This window comes from Limulus polyphemus, unplaced genomic scaffold, assembly GCF_000517525.1.
Source record: "Limulus polyphemus unplaced genomic scaffold, Limulus_polyphemus-2.1.2 Scaffold781, whole genome shotgun sequence".
Classification (NCBI taxonomy): Eukaryota; Metazoa; Arthropoda; class Merostomata; order Xiphosura; family Limulidae; genus Limulus; species Limulus polyphemus.
The window spans coordinates 366,706-384,769 of NW_013666391.1; the positions used below are offsets into that span (position 1 = coordinate 366,706).

Here is an 18,064-nt window from a genome sequence, read left to right on the forward strand (position 1 = left end):
CTTGTTTTCTTTTTATATTTTATTGTATATTACTTGTGGCTTTTTTACTGGTTGTTTGGTGCAGGTAGCCTAGTTGATTTGCATCATAAAATGCCAAACAACCAACCAACCAATTTAAACAAGCCTCAGTTTGTAAATATTTCACACCTACTTGCTTTTAATTTTATTGCCTTACAATGCCTTTTAGACCTTATTGCAGTTAGCTTGAACTGGTCTTGTAATTTTTTTCATTTTAGTAACTTTTCTTAAAAAATAAATATACATAAATAAAAGTGTTTTAAGATTTACCTAAACAAATAGGTCTATTTGTACTCAAGAATATACATACTATTTTTTTTACCCTATGCTGGTTGTTCATAAAATAATTCATGCTGCTTTTAATTATGCATTTCAGGCACTAGAATAGAATGACCAAAAACTACTATAAATTAGCTGTTTCCAGCTAAGTTATAAATTGATTGAAAAAGTATGTTACTATTTGAAACAGTAACTTTATTCAACACATCTCAAGATTCCTTTACAAGTTATTGGATTTGAGTGCCAAAACAAAATACAGTCATCAGATTCACATGGTGCAGAAACTACTCTTTCTGTTGGTTATAAACATGCCCAATAGAAATGCCAGAGAATTGTAGACGTATCTTGAAAGACTGAGAGAAATAGAAGGCTGTGTCATGTGGGTGTAACAAAAATTATGATACCTTGATAAAGCAAGGAGATTGGATGTTCAACTTTCATATTCTGGGTTGTCAGTATCTATAGTATGTGTAACTAATTTGTTGGTCTCTCTGAAATGCATGTAAGTTAATAAAAAAAAATAATTGGGAAATCAGAGTATCGGAGTTATCACATGAAACAGAGTTCAAGATTGATAATTTATTTAAATATTTCCTTTTGAAATTAAGAAATTAAAACTTAGATAATATTAACACTGGAATTGTAAACTATGTTTTGATGCCAAGTTTATTGATATATATTGATAATAAAATTGTTTAATTAAATTTTGAATCTAACTTAGAAAAGTAATGACATGCACACTTTGACCTTACTGTTTGCATAAGGTTAATACATGTTTGATTGATGAAGAATGTCATAATCGAAATGCATCTTTTTAGTGAGAGATTAAATCTAATTTATTTAGTTGTTTGAAGATGCCTCAAATTTGAAGAATATAAAGCAAAATATTTTCTATCGTGAGTAGCATTGATAACTGAAAAATTAAGTCAAAAAATAAAATTACAGGCCTGAACCATAGACAGTCATGCAGTAGGTTTGATTTCAACAATTTTTAATGTAAAAGTATTTTATAAATGACATTGTATCATTTGTATTTGTTTAGAGTAAAATGTAGTTCTAAGGAGTTAAACTATAAACAATGCCTTTATCAGTTTTATTAGGATTTTTCTGCCCATCCTAATAAATTGGTTTACATTTTCTAAGAACCTACCATCTCTTGAAAATATAACCATCCAAATTTTCTTTTTCATATGATCTTCTTTCTCTGTTAGTGGTTTTATTAATTCTTTGCCACAATTTTATTGTCACAGCATATGATCTAAACAATTACCATTGAAGTTCATCTTTGAAATTAGCCCAAGTGGCTGAATACTGTTGGAAAGAGCAGGTTATATATCATTTACACAAGTTTAAAGCAAATTATCTGGTTTGAGCAGTACTTTGTGTTTTTTTTTAGTATTGACTATGAGTGAGTAGAGGAATCTAATGGGAAGTTTAGAACAAATTAGATAATTTTTTGTATAGATTCTTTAGACGTTGTTTTTTGATTTTCATGTTAAATTATATCTATTTAGAAGCTACGTAGATTTCCTGTGACAAAACATTGGGTAAACATAGTTAGATTTAGTGAGTGTGGTAGGCAATACCAAAATATTCCAATGACTCAAATCATTGTATATATTGAATATTATTGTTAAGTTTATCATATTTAAAGAGTACACACTAATGAAAGAATTTATTATGTATTGAAACTTTATTATATGTAATTTGATCTCATATAAAAATATTGTTAACAAAAATATTGGTCTCTAGCACTACAAAAGTAATGGTGATACCATTTCGAAAGGCAAAGTCCAAGGTCACTAATAAGTATTTGTCAGTTTTTGCCATGTGTTGATTAATGTACTCTGCATAACAAAGTATCAAAAGAAATATATTAATGAATATTAATAAAGTAGAAATTGACTTAATATATAAAATGGAGCTGTCTGATCAATGATACAAAAAATCAGAATTCTAAGATAAAAGGAAGTCTTTTTAATGTTTTTTTAAAACTGTCTCACAAAAATGCTATGGCAACTAAAACTTTCATTGTGGCACCTAGTATTTTCTCCTGTTTTATTCGTGCATAGGGCTGTGCTAAATAGAACTTGAAACTAGAAGATCTAGACTCTTGGAAGTCTGAACTATTTTTCCATTCTTTGAGGCCAAAATCACAATTTTAATGGTTGATTCAGCACTTCATGTTTTTTCAGGAATGAAACACTGCGGTTGCACAATTTGTTACTAATTTTGTGACACTTTGTTTTTCTTCTTTCTCTCAATTCAACCAATCAGTATGTATGCTTAGACTCGGATGGGATCAAAGGCAGTTAATTCAGGCAATACTATCAAGTGGTTGATATCATGTGATCATTAGCATGCACTCATTGCTGTGAAAGTAAATATATATATGTAGCCCCCATTTCCCAGTACAACAGTAGTGAAGTAAGGTTAGGCACTCCTTGCTCCTGAGTTTTGGGGCTGGTTCCTAGGTCTGAAAATATTTGTTGAGGCCTGATTTAAATTTAAATTACTTCTACATATACCATTATTACGATACTGGCTATTTACCAAGTTTTCAGGTAGAGGATGGCTGACATGAGAATGTTCTTGTTGATTTTACAGTAAAACCTTTGGGTCCTCGTGGAACTAATTAGGTTCCAAATAAATCCTTTACCTCACATTGTGCACGTTTGTGCAACTATTATGCAACCCTGCATGATATAATTGTTCACCACATTGGTGTGATAACATTACTGTTTCATTAGTTTTGGTTTCTTATTACCAAAGGGTGTGAACTTTTTATTTTAATAATGAGAGGATATGTGCTAAACATTGTGGTTAAAGAGATGAAAAATACTTGAAAGGATTCACTTAATTAAGGACATATCTGAAAACTATAAATATTTAAGTAGCATTTCAAGAGAGACTCAATTCATGTTTTAAAATAAGGAATCCACCAATTATTTGTTAAGCAACAGGTAAAAGTTAAAAATATATATTTAGTATAACATTAGTTTTTAATTTTCGATGTTTTTTCTTCATGTTTTATTGCAGTTTATTAGACAATGTAGAAGCTGTCCACTGAAGTATATCTAAGTATTTATATTAAATCTATTGAATTTTACTGTAAAATCGCTACAACTTCTGTATTCATTGCAGAGAGCATGGGCAATGACATTGGACTTAATGAGGATATGGAACCAACTTCTCTACTTGACTGTTTAGAAAGGTAAGTTTAGCATTATGTTTATTTGATATTTTATTGTGAAGCAGATGATTTTTCTCTTTGTATTTGTATTATTTTCAGACTAATTACACTTCTTTTCAGTTCTTGTAGCTTCTTTTTTCTTTGTGTATGTGTGTGCTTGTCTATGTCTTTTTACTTTTTGCACTTGTTTAGTTTTGTAGTCTGGCCTTATTGTTGACTTTTTGATTTGATTTGTTTTAATATATGTTTGAGAACTGCCCATTTTATACTTTTACTTCTTTATTAACTTGTAACTATGTTATAATCTTATTGAAGGAATTGTACTTCAATTTGGAATGCTTAATTTTGACATGTCTGAGAGCCTTATTTCTTATTACAAAACTCATAAAAGCCTTTTAATTCTTATGTAATAGGTGTATTTCCTTCCTCTTATTGGAGAATTAACTAATGGCAGTAATGATATCTGAAACTGATTGAATTCATTGTGTATATTTGGAGAACTCTTCAGTATGCGAAGATTCTCTATGATAGATCTTTGTGGTAGAACATCGGTTAGTTTTTATCCACATCCTGTTATTAGTGATGATTCCTCTTTCCATTCATTTTTGTATAATGAGAAATTAGTCTAGAACCTTCATATGCTCTCTGTAAATTCACCCTGTGAAGATATGCCTTTACTAAGAATCTTTTTCTAATGGAATGGGAGTTGTTCCAAGAGATTATCAGAATTTAAATAGTTTAGATTCTGAAGTTTCCTCTTTACAGTTGAATGTACAGAGTTTGTAGACTTTTTTTTGTATTCAAAGCATCTTTTTTATTCATTATTACACAGTTATTTAATAAGTTATGATTTGGTAATATGATGTTTATCCTTTCATCAGTGCCATTTTGTGATTCTCTGCCTGTCCTGTACTTGTGGGAATTTTTTTAGTTTCTGATAGACTTCAGGACATGTGGAAGTGGAAGCATATTAGCATATTGCTGATCTGTAAATGTGAACTTTATTATTTACTACTTTTAATTCAACAGCAGCTGGTGATCTAGTTCTCAAGGTTTTATTCCAGTTTGACATTTTCCTCAGTAAGAAAAAGAAAGAAGTCCAAGCCAAGGGTGACTTAAGACTTCCATAAACATATATTTTTACCTTCTTCTCTTTGTGATTTGAAGTCCTTTGATGGAGGAGTCAGAGTATGGTTTGATGTTAATTGAATCCTACCATTTTTTACATCCATGTGAAATCTCTCTATGCTTTGTAGTTCTATACATTTCCAGTGTTATCCCTCATTGTTTAAGCCATGATTAGTTTGCTGTGAAATTATCTCATAAATGATATAAAATTGAATACGATTATGCAATCCTACAACAATTTTTCACACTTTATTTTCAGCAATTAATACTTAAGAAATTATAGAAATGTTGATGGATCAGTTTTTTTCTTTTTTAGTTTTAGGAAAATAGGTTTTTAGCTATGCGATTTTTACAATTCTTGAAGAGAACTCATAAAAGTTGTGCTCATTTGATTCATTAAGGAAATTAATATGATATTAGAGTATTCTAGTAATTTTAATTCTGTATATTTCTGCTTTGATATGATCTTTTAATTTATAAATGTCACATTCCGTATTTTTTGCTGTAGGTTCACACGCCCTGAACACTTGGGAAGTTCGGCTAAAATCAAGTGTAATGGCTGTCAGAGTTATCAAGAGTCCACCAAACAGTTAACTATGAAGAAATTGCCAGTTGTTGCTAGCTTTCATTTAAAGGTAATAATTTTGTTAAATAACTTCCAGTTTTAGATGGATGCCATTTTAAAAGTAACAGCTGTACAAGAACTATAACAACACTCGTAGCTAGCTTTAAAACTCAAGCAGTTTCCATTACATTCTCTTTTTGAAAACTGTGTGGTTTATAGATTTATTTATTACTTATTATTTACCATATAATTTATTCTAAATGTAGCTACAAATAAGATGAGAGAGATAATCACTAGTGGAAGGTGTATTACTTAACCCTAGGAAGTTGCACAAGGTATACATTGCTATAAATAAGATGAGAGATAATCACTAGTGGAAGGTGTATTAATTAACCCTAAGAAGTTCCACAAGATGTAAATTGCTAGTGGAAGGAAAATCCCTATGGCAAAGTTAAGTAAACTAATTAAATAATGTTTAAGTTTTTATCTCAAATAAGTTGAAGCTGTTTCTATGTTTTTGTAAGGAAGCACACTTTTTCATATAGTTAATTAAAACGGCTAGTCTTGAAACTTTATTTTTTCGTAGAAGCAGTTAACATCTTAACTCTATACTGTCCTTGTTTTTGTGAAACATAAATAAAAATGTTAAGCTTTTGGCAGCACAAAAAACTAAGCTTAATTTTCCTCTAAAACTAAAAGTAAACAATGATAGTTTTAATTTTAAAATAAAATAAATATCTAATTACTCAGATATTATAATTTACCTTAAACAAAAAACAATCTAAGAAACTTCTGGTATGAGCACAAAAATATTTATTGAACAAGCTATTATAATTTTTCTTATGGAATCATTAAAATTTTTGCTTTTAATTAACAACCTGTTTACTGAAGTAAGCATTTGTTCTCTTGCCAGCGCTTCGAGCACTCAACAAGGTTTCACAAGAAAATTTCCACTTTCATCTCCTTTCCCCAGTACCTAGACATGACTCCGTTTATGTCATCTCGACGTGGTAAATCTAGTAACAGTAGTAGAGCTAGTGATAATGGGTACACCAACAGTGTCAGCATAGCAGACAACAAGTAAGTTGTTGCAAACATAATTTTGTAGCCTTCTGTTTAACTCTGCCACTGGGTTGGGTTCATCCCACCTGAAGGGAAAAATTACACCACTGATTAAAAAAAAATTATAGAAAATATAATTGAATATTTTCTTCTATACATGTTTTTTTAAATACTTCAAATTTATTTAACTAAAAAGTTTTTATTTATTTGTTTAATCTTGTACATAAAGATTTTTAAAAACATAGATTTGAATTTTGGGTTGATTTTTAGCACTCTTCAAACTAAAACATTAATGTTTGGGAATTTCTAAATTTTTTTACTGTTCATAAACTTCAGATGTCATGATATGGCATAATTGTCTATATCTCAGCTTTGAGAAGCCATAGGTTAGTTATCTAAATGTGTAATAAAAGCTCTCTTTCTGTTGTTTTCAACTTTCTAAGCCATTATGGCTTCAAGTTCAGTGGAGACTCATGGATAGAAGCTTGATTTGATATTATGTTACTGGAAGAAAAGATGTTCCATCTGGTTCAAGTCCTGACTTTTTCTTCTTTTTTTTCTAAAGCTTGCTTTATCATTTTATAATTCATTTGAATTATGAAGATGCAGTATGATAGGAAAATGTTGTTTATTATTCAATTACCATTATCTTCCCTCATACTCCAGCACCAAATACAAATCAAAAACTCGAAAGCATGACATTAGCACTTTAAAATTATGTGACATCTTGCTTTCACCTACACTATAAACATGTCAAACTACTAGTAGCTGTAATGTCTATGTTTTATTATATATATATATATCTGTGTGTGTGTGTGTGTTTATATCTTTTACATTACTTTTTAATTATTTTCTTTGCCCTTTCAAATAATTAGTTCCTTGGGTCAACAAAGCTTAATATGAATACAGCCTACCAATCAGGTGAAATGAAACTTGATACGGTCAAGTGAAAAATGATTTACCTAAGACTACCTCACCTTGTTTCATAAGCAAAAACCAAAGGAAGTGTTTTACTCTTATACAAGAATCGTTTATTGTGCTACTGTTTCACAGTAAGCAAAAACCAAAGGAAGTGTTTTACTCTTATACAAGAATCGTTTATTGTGCTACTGTTTCACAGTAAGCAAAAACCAAAAGAAGTGTTTTACTCTTATGCAAAGAACCAAATGAAGCCAGATCTACTGTTCCTTGACAAATAAAACCAACAAAAAAATGTTTCATTCTTAGACTGTCCTACTATTTGATAACAATAAAAATCACTAGACAATTGTCTCAAATCTTATGCACCAAAAGTCAAGAAATAAAGCCTGTCCTGCTTTTACATAACAATAAAAACCACTGGGAATCTGTTTTACTCTTTGGAACAATGAAGTACAAAAAAACCAGTTAAAGTCCACCCTTCTACTTCCAAAACTATAAGGCTAATTAAAATGGTCAAAGTTTTTCTCACTTGGCAGACATATTACATGTTTCACAACACAGAGTCAAAAACCCATAGGAACCTACTTGAATGTTCCATATGTAGAACAGAACCTTTACTACACCATTACAAAAAAATACATATATAATTCTGTTCTACTGTTTGATAACGAATAAAAACCACTAGAAAACTACCATGTAATAGGGAAAAAAAACAAGATCTTGTTCTACATTCCTGTAACTGATAAAATCACTGTGATTCTACTTAAACTTGGAACAAATACCAGAAATTAAAACCAACAGAACTGTTTTACTCTTATACAAGAATCATTTATTGTGCTACTGTTTGATAGTAAGCAAAAACCAAAGGAAGTGTTTTACTCTTATACAAGAATCGTTTATTGTGCTACTGTTTGATAGTAAGCAAAAACCAAAGGAAGTGTTTTACTCTTATACAAGAATCGTTTATTGTGCTACTGTTTGATTAGTAAATGTTCTGTTCTACTCAAACGTTTGAGTAGGTTTCCATGGCTTCTTGGCTGTGAAATAGTAAAGTCCTGTCTATCATGGTACGATATATGAAAGTTTTATGTTTCTGTTATAAAACAGCACAAAAAAATTCTGTTGATCCTTGCATAATATCAAGCAAGTTAATATATTTCATTTTCTTATGTGAAGTTTTATTTATTTTATTTTTTCATCTGCGCAGGTACTGCCTTTTTGCTGTAGTTAATCACATTGGGACGATAGAGACTGGTCATTATACAGCCTATATCAGACAGCATCGGGACCAGTGGTTTAAGTGTGATGACCATCTGATCACAAGAGCAACAGTACAGGATGTACTGGACAGTGAAGGGTAAGAAATAGCTTTTGACACTCTTTATAAGTTTTTGAATAATGTGAAATTATGTCAAACAATGTAATTACAAATAACTTCCTATCAGAGCAAGCTATCTTCTCAGGACAAAACTAAAAATGGACTTGGTAATCAGTATAGTTAATTGAATAAACTTTTTTTACATTTGTATTTATAAAGATTGGATTGTAGCATTTCATCAGTTGAGTAATCTTGGTGTAATTATAAGGTACAGCGAGCTTAGGAGATTTCTCTTTGTTTTGATTTCGCTTCTAAACTGTAACACTTAAGAGTTAACCATTTTGAGGTTGAATGCACAGGATACTGTAAAAGTTACATATCACCATGATTATTCAAATTCTGTCCTTATAGATATTTAAAATATGACATTGATATTATGACACAATGCCACAAAAGGATCATGTTCACACATTCTTGCAATGTTAATAACATCTCAATGAACTGTAACAAAAAGAAAAAAAAAAGACAAAGCTAGTGAAACACAAACTTAGTAAGGGTGTGGGACTTAGAAATATCATGGTATTGTGATATTTTGCAATTACCCTTTTGGAGGCTTATAGATTTTTTTTTTCTAACTTTTTTACTTTTACTATAATTGTTGTTTCTTGCTGAGTGTCACTATCACCAAGCATACGTGTTGGTGAGATAGATAAAAGTAACAAAATCTTTTCAGTCTTGTTTTAAATTAATTGCTTCACAATTAATAACTGTAATAAAAAGAGCAAGATGGCAGATGGTAATCATAGCCATTAGATTTCCTTGTTTGAGATAATTAGGAATATAATGATTTTAAGGCATATAAGAATACACACTGTCTTCAAGGACACTTTTATTTATTATAGGATAACAACATATAAACTGTAAATAATAAGATATACGACTAGAAACCCATAGTGAAAATGATATGAGATGCACTGTTTGTTTGTTTTTTTTTCTTCAGGTATCTTCTGTTCTATCACAAACAAATTTTGGAATATGAATGACAGAGGCTGGACCTTAGGGAAATAAATTAAATGGATCTCAGCCTGCTCCTCGGTGGGCCTGGTGCCGCTATACTTCGGGGTGACGAACCTTGTGCTTCTTACCGTCTTAACCGATCATGGGGTTTGATTCCTTGTTTGCTCAACAAAGCAGCTGTATTATGTATTATGTCAGTACTTGTGGCCACATCTTATTTCAGTGGTGACTGTGTATGAAAGGAATTCAAATTGTAAAGTAAAGGTTCATATTTCTTCTTTAGTTCAAGCTGGTAGAAACCAGGTTGAAAATTTACTTCAGAACTTGTAAAAAATTTATTTATTAAAAAGTGGCATAATCTGCATATTCTGTGTGATTTTCAGACGTGGTAATGTATGTATAGTGTTTAAATCATTGTAACTCATGCAAATGCCTTAATTGAAATTTCAGTGAATAATAATAAAAAACTTAAATATCAAAACAAAAATTATATGTAGAAAATTAACTTTTGTACTAGTGAATGAACATTCTGATAACCAGGTGAATTCAGGGTTAGGAAACATTTCAACAACTAACTATCATTACCATGTTTGGATAAATAGACTTGGTATTTACTAGACAGTTTTACTTATTAAAAAATTGATCTACAAAATTAAATAAAAAAAAGTTCTGTTACTTACCCTAAAGAGGAAATTTTTACAGCTTTTAATGAAAATATTTATAAGATAATTTGAAAGGTTTTGATAGAAAAAACAAACAAAAACCATACATGATAAGAAGTAATAATGTTTTCATTTTAATATGTTAAAACATCGCACTACTGAAGAAATAGGATGATCTTTGTAATGCTGCTGTTGCTAGGTAGTTCAGATTGTCAAGCACTCATTGTGCATGATTTATCTACAATTAAGAAATGATTGTTATAGATATTTGAAAAAGAATGAACAATATTAGTCTTATACCCAAGCTTAAATTTAGTTATATTAGATCATATGCACTTCATCATGTTTTCACAATATTTATATTTACAAAGTTGCAAGATAAATCATATCTTGACCTTGCATAGAAATTTATTCGTTACTGTGATTTCCAGAAAAAGTAAACTGTTAACTAATTTCATCTTTTCTCTGTCTTTTTCACAGCTGCATATTAATACTATCTTGGACTGACTTCCACTGCAAGAAATAATTTTTAAAAGCCTCAAAATCTTTCCTAATTGTTTCTAATCCAACATAGTGAGGTACTTGTTTAATAACAAATAGTAAGAAACTCCAAGTAAAAAATAATAAGTATGTTGAAAAGTTTATTACACCATGAATTAAAAGTTGCTCAAAATTGAAGAATGTGAGAGCATCACAAGTGTGACCAACTTTTAACAAAATAAAATATACAAAATGTTATTACATAAACCACGCTGTGATTCAGAGAGACAAAATCAAAATAACCTATCCCGACTGTTTTCTGGGAAAGTAAGAACAGAATGGATGAGATAGTGTTTTAAGTACCAAAATTGTAGTATGTTGGAGTTGATAAAACTACTTAAGATGCATTGATTACTACAGATGTTGAAACTTAAGGGTTTAATTATTTAACTACTTTACAGGAGCTGTAAAGACTTGTAATGATGCTTTAATTACTTCGAATGTAGAAACTTGATGATGCTTTAACTACTTCAAATGTAGGCATGGGATGAAACTTTAATACTTAAACTGTAATATCTTGGGATTTGTGCTTTAACTGCTTTATAAGCTGTAGTTAATGCATTTAACTAACTGTTTTCAGGAATGAGAATTGACCTCTATTTAGCAGATTACTTCTACTTCTATTGTATAAGTGGCCATCACTTTGTTCAAATTTGGAGAGAAAAATGTTGGGGGGGGGGGATTGCTTGGACTGGAGACAAAATATTAATACTAGTAAGCTTGCTGTGAGGTTGCCTTGTTTGCTTTGATATTTACATTGAACTAAAACTAATATCCAAGGCTCCTTGACAGTCACCCAACCAGTTGCAAAATATCTTTTGAAGCCAAAGGTATTTAAACACGTAAATGTACAGACTCTTTTAAAGTGCAGTGGCGGACTATAAAAAAAAGGATTCGCACAGAAGTAGGCTTTAAATCTTTCACACTTTAAATGTGTGAACTTTTTGACCATTTGTTTAGAATTATATAGAATAGACATTTTTCTTTCATTATACATTACTTTTAGTGTGAAATCATTTAGATGGAGCCTGAATTGAAGGGGGGGGGGGGACAGGTGTACAACAAAATTCTCAAAATTGTTTTCAATATTAAGGTTTTTTTTTTTACAAAAGAAAACATTACATGTCACAGATTTCACAATTATTTTCAACCTCATAAATTATGTTATAATACATATGTTATAATTTTGAACTAACTGATATATCTGGTTGTGTATTACAACTAAGAATTTATGACCTCATAAAGTATTACAGTGCTCCAGACAAGATGTATATTTGCATAAATATTAATTTTTTTTTACATACAGAAGTGAATCAGAAATAAAACAATTGTGCACATCAAGTATGCATAGTATTTGTTGGTATGTATATTATTCTTGTATGTGTGAGTATTTGCCAGTTTGAAAGAGAAAAAAACAAATTTGAGTGGGTATTGAAACAAACACATGGCATGGGATATAATTTTCAGTGTAAACTGATTGATGAGTGATACAGTAATTACTACTGTTTGGGGGTTACTTTGGGACTGAAAATTATACATGTCTAATTTTACTGATCAGTGTCAACACAGAGCTTACTGTATTGTATTTATGCTGTAATTGCTTCGGGTAGTCCCTAATAGACTTTTAATACAGAAGTAGGAAGAGAAAGCACTCAGTAAATGATACCTAATGTCAGTTGTTGGAGTAAAAAAAATAAGTCACCAAAATTCAAACACAAGTTTTCTGCATTGAGTTTTCATTTTCGGAGTAAAATATTTATTATGTCAAAAGCTTATCTGGAGCACTTGCATTATTAATTTTATAATATTTGTGCTTACTATATATCAAGTCAAAAGATTACTATTAAAAAAACCTAAAAAAAAGTGTTTTGTGTCAGTTGAATTTTATGACATAATAAGACAACTTTGTACTTAAACGAAAGTTAGGTTCTATTCAGCAACTTTCATTAAAAAAAAAAAAATTACAACCAGCTCTTGGGTCTTACTGATGTTATGCATTATCTGCCATTACATTATCGTATCCCTTTATTAGCCAAAATTTACCATAATGTATACAAGTCTGAGGATGCATCTTTCTTTTGGAGTAAAAACAAACATAGTAGGATAGGTATAGGTTCATGCATGAACATACATAGTATTCTATATCTGCCTTTTAAAAGAATCAATTTTTGAATGATTTGTACGAGTATTTCCTCCATATTTCATGAAATGACCTACTGGTCTGATTCTTGCAATTATAAACACTTGTACATAGAATATGTCTAAATATTGCTTGAATTGACCAGTTTGTATATTAACTCATCTGTAATTTTGATCATTGGAACATGAATTGAAGTGGGAAAGTTCATTGTTTACTAACAATGAATAATATGGATATTTAGTGCCCCAAAATTGACTATAACTCAACAGAGCACACATACAGACAGTGGATCTTGGACTCCTGGCCTTTATGAGGTGGGACCCAGGACTAGCCAAAAGCTTTACATTCCATATTTAATATGTAGAGACTTGGGATTGATGCTTTAACTAAAGCTGTAGTATCTTGGGGTGATGCTTTAACTATGTAAGCTGTAAAGTCTTGAATGCCAGTTTAATACAGTTTGCTGATGTTTTTTCCTCAGTATTTCCAAGATAATTAAATTATGTGCTCTTCTGAGATTTGTTTAGCTGACTTAGTACTTTTCTGGCTTTATAAGTCAATTTTATTTTTACAATTCAATGAAGTTGGATAAATCATAGTTCTAGCTCTGAGTATTTCAGTTTCTTCTGAAATTGCTAACATAATAAGACAGTGTGTAACCCTTAAAATTCCTATACTTAAACAGCTATCAATTTGTTAACTCAAAAGCAAGTAAAAGTGTCTTTCACTTGCTAATTTTTAACAAGAAACTAGTGATGTTATTAAACGTTACTCTTGCATGTGACAAGTTGACCACACTACTCATAACTGTTTATACAATAAAAATTCTACATCTATCTAATTATCAATAAGATCAAAGTATTGTTTGTGTTAGAGGTGGCACATTATTAACTGCTTTACAAGTCTTCTTGATTAACGTAACATATTGGCACTTGCTAAAGAGAGGCAGGTAGTATTCTAGTGTTGGAAACTTTACCTATAAATCCAGTCAGCAACAACATTTATTAGAATGTCAACACTGCTCAGCCATATCTGTCAAATAGAGATTAACTAATCTCTCCATTTTCTCATTTGGTCTACATGTGTTTATGATACAAAATATGGATTTCTAACAAAATATGAAAAAATCTTGGGTCCACTTATTAGAAATACTGTACACTCTTGTGCTACTTCGTTTCTATTAATAGAAATTATGATTTAAATCCATTAATGTCAAAAAATAATCAACTAGTGTTTCCAATTATTCTATTGCTATTATGACTTTTCATTATTATTTTAAATTAATTGAAGTTTGTTCTATTTAACTGATTAGTGGTATGGCTCATGAAAATAATCAACTAATCAAAATTAGGGTTCTTGATTACTATTTTGGATTAATAATCAACTAATTGAAATTAGGGTCTTTGATTACTATTTTTGATTATTTTGACTATCCAATTACTTGAAATATTGCTAGTAAATTTGTTGTTAGACACAAAGCTGCACAATGGGCTATCTGTGCTCTGCCCACCATGGGTATCAAAACCCGATTTGTAGCATTACAAGTTGCTCTTTTTTTAACCCTCTCGTGAGAATAATTGATTTGTTGAATGTAATCAATTAATGAGCCTGACGATTAATCAACCGACATATTTCACTAATTGCCCAGCTATATCTAAAAGTTTTTAAGACTGTAAATGAAAAATTTCAAATATAGCAATATATTACTAATGCTGAAATGGAAATATCTGGAAGAAGGCATTACTCTCATGCAAAATAAAGATGTTTGACATACCATAGAAAACTATGAATACATAAGTAAAATATACTGTTGAAAGATCCAAAAGTAGACAAGGAAAAAAAAACAAGAAACAGCCAAAAGAAGCATCATTGTACTTCAAACTTCCCCATCCATAAAGATACAGGTACATGTGTTTCACCAGCTTGACTCAGATCCATTCCAGATCCGCTATGTAGATCTGTGGCATTTCACAAAAACAAATAAGACTGACAGAATATTTATATGTAAGTTGTAATGATTTTTCATTGCACTTGCATTTGAGTGGTCTACAACTGTTTATAGAAGCAGTGAGCCAGCTATTGGCATCAAAAAAGGTTGAAAAATGCTGAACCCACATTAGTAAAGCATCCCTTAAGGAAAAAAGATATTTAAGAAACTGAACTGGGCATACATTGTACCTGGAGTACAGCATAATATGAACTTGTCACAATACTAACTTCACAAGAGACTTATCTGCACTATGTGAACACATTTCAAGAGTTCCTTATCTGTTCAAACCAATCAGGTCTGTTAATGCAGTAGGAGAAGATTTATTGCTGTCTGTAACTCAAGGCATTTTCAAATTGTAAATGTATCAGGGAATCAACATAGAATTCAAAGGAGAAAAGTAATATAAAATTGAACAGAAGCATTTACATAATAAATATTATGTTCAAAATCAAACAAGTTAGGAGTAGGGAAGTACAGATGACACCACCATGCACATAAGGGAAGGGTGGATATAAGGGATGTGTATCTCATCATAGTAGTCAATACGTATCTAGATACAGAAGTTTTACCAACGGCTTGTTACAAAGTTTGACAGTCTTATCTGTAATTTATTATCTATATTACTAACCTTGTCATATTTAAGTACTTCACACCTTACAGCACTTTTTTCAATTTCCCAGGTTTGATCAATGGCAACTGGCAAGAGAAGTAAAATACAAGAAAGTTAAGATCTGTCTATTTTGTTGTTGTTGATTTGTTAAGTTACTTTGCATGTAATGTTTTTTGATAAAAAAAATGAAGACAATACATGTAGTACTCAATATTCATGTTCTTTTATTGAATCATTAATTTTTATCAAAAATACTTTATTAGAAATTTGATTTTTTCTGTACAAAAGACTTATAATGTTTACTGAAAGCTTGCCAATTTCGTGAAGATATCGGACGATGTATTGATACAATCATATCATGGCTTCACAATATGAGACTTGTATTGTATTGATGTATCGTCACACCTTTAGTGAGTATAGATAGTACTATACACTGCAAAGAGAAATGTATTTGAGGAATGGACATGTTATCCCTCAGAGCCCCATCTCAGACAGCATTTTGTTTTACATGTTAAGGTTTTGTGTATGGATTTCTTCATTTGTTTATAGACACTTAAGAGTACTAGTACTGTCACCCTGTTGAGTTTTGCCCTCGATATCCAGGTTTTGAAAGCATCGCTAGATCTAGTGTTTCTTATTAGATAAATTGACTAGGTTGTCATTTTTGATCATACCATTTGGTTCAAAGTGTCTTTTGTACTAGAGGTTTTTGTTGGGTATCACATGTTGTGGAATAGGTTTAGCCTCGCAGTTATTGAGAATCCCGCAGATTCGTTCAGAAATATTTATGTACCTAACCTTTTATGCGAGTAGTCTAGGCAGATTACTTAACTGTGTGAATTACTTTAAATACACAGCACTTCCTTTACATTTTATACTTTGTGCATTCAAATACAAAATTACCACAACCAAAAATGTTTTGTATGCATAGCATGAGTTTTCCCTCTAGTAATAATTAGTGAAAATTCAAAATTTCAGTAACTTTTTTTGGTTCAAAAACTTCACTATGAAAGGCTTTAGAAGAATACCTACCCATTACTAACAGTTTTGATTAACTTCTTAATGTCCACACCAACAGGACAAAAGAAAACTATTGTTGACATTAGAACTGACAAAGGAAATGCACAAAACAAATAATTATCCAATGCTCAGAACTACTGTCTATCTAAACTTCAGTCTATACTTATAACAAAAAATTACTATACAACAATGACAAAAATTCATACACGCCCTCAACTTGCGTGAACAGTCACTATTATAAGTGGTAACTGAAAACTGCCAGGTTTGTACCCTCCCATAATTGAAAAATAATGTATTTTCATCTATATATGTCCATGAATATTTTTTCAAAACTTCTCAAGCAAATGTTCTATATTTAGTTAATGTCTTTATAATAAGACAAATACTTAGCAAATGGGCTTTAATGCATTTTGGTTATCACAATTTAGGTCACACATTTGATATATATATATATATATTAGCACAACTAAAGAAAAGGATCTTATGTCACTCAATCCACTATAACATTCAATATTGCTTGTAGTCAAGTTAATAGAATACTAGAATGTATTGTGGACATTTTTGGTCTCCTTATCTAACAGAGTATAATGTCTTCTTGTAAAGGGTTCATACGAGGACCACTAGGATGATTCTAGGGGTGCCAAAATTGTCTTATAGGAAGAAATTAAGAACTCTTTAACTTATTTATTCCTAAGAAAAAAAAGTTGAGAGATGATCTTATTGAAATTTATCTAAGTGTACATTTGCTGTTATGTTAAACTTATATTAAAGTTTTTCTTCATTACCCATTCAAGCCGTCTCCAGCCATTACTAGAGAATAAGTTAGTTATTTCCAGGTAACATTTTGTGTTAAACTAAGTTGTGACATGGAGAGGCAAGATGCACACACACATTATACAAATGATGAATATTAGTTATTCATGCCTTAACCTATATATTTGAAAAAGTAAATTTAATATTTTGGATGTACAAAATTAGTCAAAATCATTGAACTACTGTTTGTTTGTTTTTTTAATTTCGCACATAGCTACACGAGGGCTATCTGCACTAGCCGTCCCTAATTTAGCTGTGTAAGACTAGAGGGAGGGCAGCTAGTCATCACCACCCACCGCCAACTCTTGGGCTACTCTTTGACCAACGAATAGTGGGATTGACCGTCACATTATAACGCCCCCACGGCTGAAAGGGCGAGCATGTTTGGTGTGACAGGGAATCGAACCCGCGACCCTCAGATTGCGAGTCGAGTGCCTTATCCACCTGGCCATGCCGGGCCAATGAACTACTGCTTAAATCTACTTGTGCACACACACATATTTATATATTTGAATTCAGAGGCCAACCCTCCCCCAGCGGCTCTCTAGACATTTTTGCAGTGTAAGCACATCTAATGTGAGACAGCAAACATTCCTCACAGTTCACGATTTTGACACAATACAGTTTCAGACTCATTCATTCCTATAACTTTCAGTAATAATTCAAATACCAATTCACTGTAATACAAACCAAAATGCCCAACACTGATCTGTAAAAAGTGGAATAGAAAAACTAGTTCTGTATTCAGATATAATTTCCATTCAATTAAATTTATTCCACTGATAATG

The 18,064-nt window shown here is 30.9% G+C and overlaps 1 protein-coding gene across 1 annotated transcript in view; it reads left to right on the forward strand.

The window, feature by feature from the left end:
• LOC106460497 (ubiquitin carboxyl-terminal hydrolase 22-like) overlaps nt 1–10,760 on the forward strand; it is a 44,787-nt gene extending 34,027 nt beyond the window's left edge. The window contains exons 9-13 of the mRNA XM_022387247.1: nt 3,442–3,511; nt 5,127–5,253; nt 6,097–6,263; nt 8,374–8,523; nt 9,485–10,760. Coding sequence (XP_022242955.1) covers nt 3,442–3,511; nt 5,127–5,253; nt 6,097–6,263; nt 8,374–8,523; nt 9,485–9,527 — 557 coding nt within the window. The 3' untranslated portion in view covers nt 9,528–10,760. The remainder of the gene's footprint in view (nt 1–3,441; nt 3,512–5,126; nt 5,254–6,096; nt 6,264–8,373; nt 8,524–9,484) is intronic.
• The last annotated feature ends 7,304 nt before the right edge of the window (nt 10,761–18,064 follow it).